This window comes from Octopus bimaculoides, chromosome 8 (genome assembly GCF_001194135.2).
Source record: "Octopus bimaculoides isolate UCB-OBI-ISO-001 chromosome 8, ASM119413v2, whole genome shotgun sequence".
Lineage (NCBI taxonomy): Eukaryota > Metazoa > Mollusca > Cephalopoda > Octopoda > Octopodidae > Octopus > Octopus bimaculoides.
In genome coordinates this window covers 15,101,626-15,107,515 of record NC_068988.1, presented here as the reverse complement: position 1 = coordinate 15,107,515, position 5,890 = coordinate 15,101,626, and the positions used below count along the sequence as shown (strand labels likewise).

At 36.0% G+C, this 5,890-nt stretch overlaps 1 protein-coding gene across 2 annotated transcripts; it reads right to left on the bottom strand.

The window, feature by feature from the left end:
• Nucleotides 1–1,717: 1,717 nt before the first annotated feature.
• On the bottom strand, nucleotides 1,718–5,809 carry LOC128248548 (zinc finger protein 420-like). Of its 2 annotated transcripts, none has more exons than XM_052969969.1 (2): nucleotides 5,710–5,809; nucleotides 1,718–3,895 (listed from the first exon to the last, which is right to left on the bottom strand). In XM_052969969.1, exon 2 carries the CDS (start codon nucleotides 3,698–3,700, stop codon nucleotides 2,027–2,029), a length of 1,674 nt encoding a protein of 557 aa, XP_052825929.1. In that variant the 5' UTR covers nucleotides 3,701–3,895; nucleotides 5,710–5,809; the 3' UTR covers nucleotides 1,718–2,026. The 2 variants fall into 2 exon arrangements, with proteins under 2 accessions (XP_052825929.1, XP_052825930.1); XM_052969970.1 differs by lacking the exon at nucleotides 5,710–5,809 and adding an exon at nucleotides 4,996–5,422.
• Between the last annotated feature and the right edge of the window lie 81 nt (nucleotides 5,810–5,890).

The window sequence follows — 5,890 nt, the reverse complement described above, 5'->3', positions numbered from 1 at the left end:
CGTGGAACCCTCCCCACCACTCTGACTTTCAGCTTCACATCTGCGACAGTGGTACCTTGATTTTAGGATCTGAATTCTGTTATGGTTGGCGGGTCTTCTCAAGTACAGCGATGCACCACATATTGTAAGGTTCAATCCATTTGCAAGGCTTTGGTCAGCCTGGGGAGTATAGCAGACACTTGCTCAAGGTTCCACAGTGAAACTGAACCTTGAACCATGTGGTTGTGAAGCAAATTTCTTACCGCACCTATTTTATATTAAAATACTGAATACGAAACTGTAAAACAGAGCATGATTAGGTACCTCATCATTTTCATTATATGTCCATTTTCCATGCTGGCATGGGTTGGACAGTTTGACAGGATCCAGTGAGCCACACCTATTCATTATTTATAAGAAATAAAGTACAAAAAGTCCTAAACTCTTATTAAATTCATAACATATTCTGCATCCCAGAAACAAGTAGTTTTTAATCTCAAAATCTAAAGATAAGCAAAATGTTTCTAAACTATAATACTTACCTTCTTGTGACTGAAAAGTGCTGTTATAATGTAGATACATCACACATCCACAGAATTCCATATAAAGACAAGCAGTGTTAGACTGAGCTATGCTCATTAGGCACAGTTAAGACTCCTTGTTGACGTCATGACTTATAGTTTTTCCTTCTTAGAATGTAAGTCTTAAACTGATAACTGGCACACACACACACACGTATGTTTGTGTGTATGTGTATATATGTATTTGTGTGTGTGTGTATATATATATATATATACACACATACACGTGCGCATATTTATATAGGTACGAAAGTTTGAGACAGCTCCACAACTAAAAATGTCATTGGCTCACAAGAAATGTCCATCTCATCAGAAGCTAGAAGTAGAGTGGGAGATTTGACAGGAATTCAAGGTGGCTTCTAGGTGTTTAGGCTTCTATTGGTTAGTTCTGGTCAAGTGGTATTAATGTTACTGAAACAACACACGCTGTCTTCTGAATTTTTAAGTCCATGTGTACAGGCAGGATGTTGGCATTACAGTATGTTCAGCAACATCAATTCTTTGTATAGAGTACTATACATGGCAGGGGTGGGCTGTTGGCACGAGACTGCAGCTTTGTCATCATTCATTGGAGTATAAACACATTAGTTAGAGCAGTCTTTATGTGGTAGTAATCACATTTGTTACAAGTGAGGTTGCATGATGAACATTGCACATACTAAAAATAACAATACAACACATACTTTTGTATATACATACGCACAAAGGTAACAGCACACCTCCATAATTATCATTATTTAATGTCTATTTTCCATGCTAGCATGGGCTTGATGGGAGCTGGTAAGGCCAAGGGCTGCACCAGGCCCCATTGTCTATTTTTGCATAGTTTCTATGGCTGGATGCCCTTTTCAATACCAACCACTTTATACCATGTATAAAGAGTGCTTTTTACATGGAACCAGCATCAGTACTTTACATGTGGTACTAACACCAGTGTTTATGTGACACTATCACCAGTCCTTTTTTTTCAGGGTACCGTCACTGGTGCTTTTTTCATGGCATCGTCACAGCTGCTTTTTACATGGCACCAGCACAGACAATAAATTTTAAAGTCAAACATGCTGATGTCCCTTATATTTTGAACAGCAAAATTCCATTAAGTGAACATCTGGATATCTGTAATGTAAGAACTTTTAAAAAGACTGTGACACTAGAAGTTCCATAAAAAAGAAATATTTTATTGAAAAATTCAAAGAAAAGTTAAATGGACATTATTATTAACATGTAGCTTCATATCAATATTTTCAGATGTGTCTGTTTTAAAGTTGAAATATAAATTTACGAACTGCAACAGAAATTCCCTTTCACTGAAACTATATTGTTTTCTAAAAATTTTAATTTATTGAAGTCTCTACAAAATGCTTCATTGATATTCTCAATAAAAATATGAATGGTTACAGGCCGACTCATTGCAAAAAGCTTAGTATGACAATCTACTAACAGAAATATTAATGGTACATAGATTCTCAATTGTGTATACGTTTGTGGACAGACAAAGTACTTTGTTGAGAGAATGCTTTACCACAAAGATCACAGTGATAAGGTTTGTCACCTGTGTGAATATGTCTATGATTCAATAAATGATTATTTTGAGAGAATGATTTACCGCAGATATCACAAGGGTATGGCTTGTCTCCATTGTGAACACGTTTGTGCTTGTCTAAATAAGAACTGCAAGAGAATGTTTTATCACATATGCTACACTGATATGGTTTATGTCCTGTGTGAATATGTTTATGTCTCAATAAATTACCAGATCGCGAGAATGCTTTACCACATACATCACAGCCATATGGTTTCTCTTCTGTATGAATAGTTTGGTGTGCAGATAATGAATTACTAGCAGTGAATGTTTTTCCACAGATATCACAATGATATGGCTTTTCTCCAGTGTGAACACGTTTATGAGATATTACAGAACTACTTTCAGAGAAAGTTTTACCACAGATATCACAATGAAATGGTTTTTCACCTGTGTGAATACGTTTATGTTTGGTTAAAGATCCACTTAAAGCGAAATTTTTACCACAGATATCACAGTGAAATGGTTTCTCTCCTGTGTGAATACGTCTATGTTGGGATAGATATCCACTTCTAGCAAAATTTTTACCACAGATACTGCAATGGAATGGTTTCTCCCCTGTGTGAATACGTTTGTGTTTAGTTAAATGACCACTTATAGTAAATGATTTACCACAAACATCACAATGATATGGTTTCTCACCTGTGTGAATGCGATTATGTGTCAATAAATCCCTATTTCGAGAGAATGCTTTACCACAAATATCACAACGGCATGTTTTTACCTTTGCATGAATGCGTTTGTGGTTGGATAAATAATCATTTGTAGAGAAGTTTTTTCCACATATATCACAGTGATATGGTTTTTCTCCTGTATGAAGAAATTTATGGATCTTTAAATTACCACTTCGGGGGAATGCTTTACCACAAATATCACAATGATATCGTTTTACCCCTGTGTGAACATATTTGTGACTAGATAAATGTTCATTAGTAGAGAACTTTTTGCCACAAACATCACAGTGATACGGTTTTTCTCCTGTGTGAACACGTGTATGGGTTTTTAAATGAGAAATTTGTGTGAATGTCTTACCACAAATATCACAGCAGCATGGTTTCTCCCCTGTATGAAGACGTTTATGTTTAGATAGATAGGAACTGAAACTGAATGCTTTACCACAAAAATCACACTTGTATGGTCTCTGGCCTGTGTGAATAACTTTGTGCACTGCCACTGAACTACTAACAGAGAACCTTTTACCACAGATATCACAGTGATATGGCTTTTCTCCTGTGTGAATACGTTTATGTAAAGTTAAAGAATATTTAACAGAGAAATTTTGACCACAGATATCACAATGGTATGGTTTCTCTCCTGTGTGAGAAAGTTTGTGTTTATATAAACTACTATTTAAAGAGTATGTTTTACCACAAACATTACATTTGTATGGTTTCTGGCTTTTGTGAACAGACTGATGTCGAATTAAATGTCTTCTAAATTTAAAAAACTTTCCACAGATGTCACACATGTATGATGCCTTCTCTGTTTGATGAGAAGCATCATTATCATCAGGCTGTGTTTCATTATGGACCTGATTCTCATTCAGTTCATCTTCCATAACTTTCAGATTTACTAACAAATAAATAAAATTTTTAAAAAACCCTTAGTTCTGTAATTTTTCAGAGCGATATTTCTTTCGATAATTTCAATAATGAATATAGTTTCTTCAAAAGTGAACTTTCTCAAACAATGTTCCCTATATCTTTGGTCAAGTCATTCTTTTATCTTCAAAATCTCAATACCATCAGATACCCTGAAATATGTAAAGGGAGTACGATGTAAGTAACAATACAATGATAACATATTAGAGATTAAATTTCTGATCAAAGACATTGAAAAAACAGAAAATGATAAAATACACAGTGAGAATATAGAGAAAACAGAGAATGGTAGCCGTATGTGGATGAAATGGATGCAGTTAACCACTGATGTACGGAGACATCACTATATCAGTAAATTACCAGAGTCCAATGATAACAATGAGTCATTCAGAGAGAAAAGTAATCAATTAGGTCATATTCTCTCCACTCTACCACCAAACTGTATCACTTTATTTCTACCTCTCCCTCTCTTTTCCACCATGACCCTACATAATGAAGGACTATATCTCATCTGTTGTCGTACGATACACTTCACCACCTTTCTGTGCTGTTATCCAAGTTTACATGTACTGACAGTGATCACTGACCTCACTCTCTTACTAGTCAATATGACCCTTCTGTAAGGCGGTGAGCTGGCAGTATTGTTAGCACGCTGAGCAAAATGCATACCAGCATCTCATCAGCCTTTACATTCTGAGTTCTAATTCCACCGAGGTCAACTTTGCCTTTCATCCTTTTGGGATTGATAAAATAAGTACCATTTGATATTCCAAATCAATGTAATCGACTTCACCCCTTCCCCCAAATTTACTGGCCTTGTGCCAAAATTTGAAACCAATATTATGCTTCTGTACTGCTAACCATTTACCATTTCTGTGAGTGTCCATCACTTGCTCTCTCCTCTTTTACTAGCAAATATAAAACTGCTATTTCTTCTCTCTCTCTGTCTCTCATTATTCCTTCTATCACTGGCTCTTCCATATATCTCCCCTCTACCTCTTTTCCTCATCATATTCTCACTTCTTGTCACACTGAATATCCCCGAGAACTACGTTAAGAGTACACGTGTATGCGGAGTGCTCAGCCACTTGCACGTTAATTTCACGAGCAGACTGTTCCGTTGATCGGATCAACTGGAACCCTCGACGTCGTAAGCGACGGAGTGCCAACAACAACGACAGTTGTTAAATAAGTGCGGTTGCCATATAAGCATTGTCATTAATTCCCAATATTTTGAAAAATCATGTCTAACCATGGGTGAATATTGCTTTGCTTGGGAACAGAGAGAACATCCAGCAGTAGAATATCTGAGATATAAAGGGGAAATCACTCTTGTCATCAATGTTTGACTTCCTGAAATTGAAAACTGGCGGGTTTTTACTTTCGTTTATATTACCAGAGGACCGAGTACTCAGAGTGACAGTCTTCCCTGCTATACCTTCTCTATTTCAAGATGCATTTTTCTTGACTAATTAAAACAGGTTTAAGTGAAATGTGCTCACACTGAAATCGGTGTTCTCACGTGGAAGTAACGTGCTCAAATAGTCACAGAAATGTATTTATTTAACTTAATACATTCGTAAAGTATCAGTTAAAATGTAAACAGTTTAAAACCTGGGAAATATTGGGAAGGAAAGCGTCTTCTCTAAAATTGTAAGGCTGACAGAATACTACTATGTCGAGGGGTTTATGCATTTCTCAGTAAGATCCAACATAGTTTGACCAAAAGGTTAAACTAAAGCGTTTGACCCGAGCAAAAAACAAAAGAAAAATAGTGTAATAGGTGTAAAGCAACTTGCTCTAAACGAATGTGAAAAAACAAATGATCTAATACTAATGTGTAGTGAGAAAAGAAACGAAATCTGAAATTGGAAACTCGATTCGTTGGTGCCTAGTTTGACAGATAAATTATTACATTATACTGTGTATATTTAGAGATATAGAGGAAATGTTGTGGTGTTCATACCTTCCTTCTGATGGGTGTGGAGAGCTGTTCTGTGGTTAGAATTGCACAAATAATAAACGAATGGTGAATGTTTGGGTGGGAAACAGAAGTAGGCCGATAGCATCCCGGAACCGGATGTTTTCAAGAGTTTGTGAATACAATTGTGGGTAATTATATATATATATATATATACATATATATA

Coding starts and splice junctions, on each gene's coding strand:
- LOC128248548 (XM_052969969.1), bottom strand. CDS start 3,700: ATGGAAGATGAACTGAATGAGAATCAGGTCCATAATGAAACACAGCCT.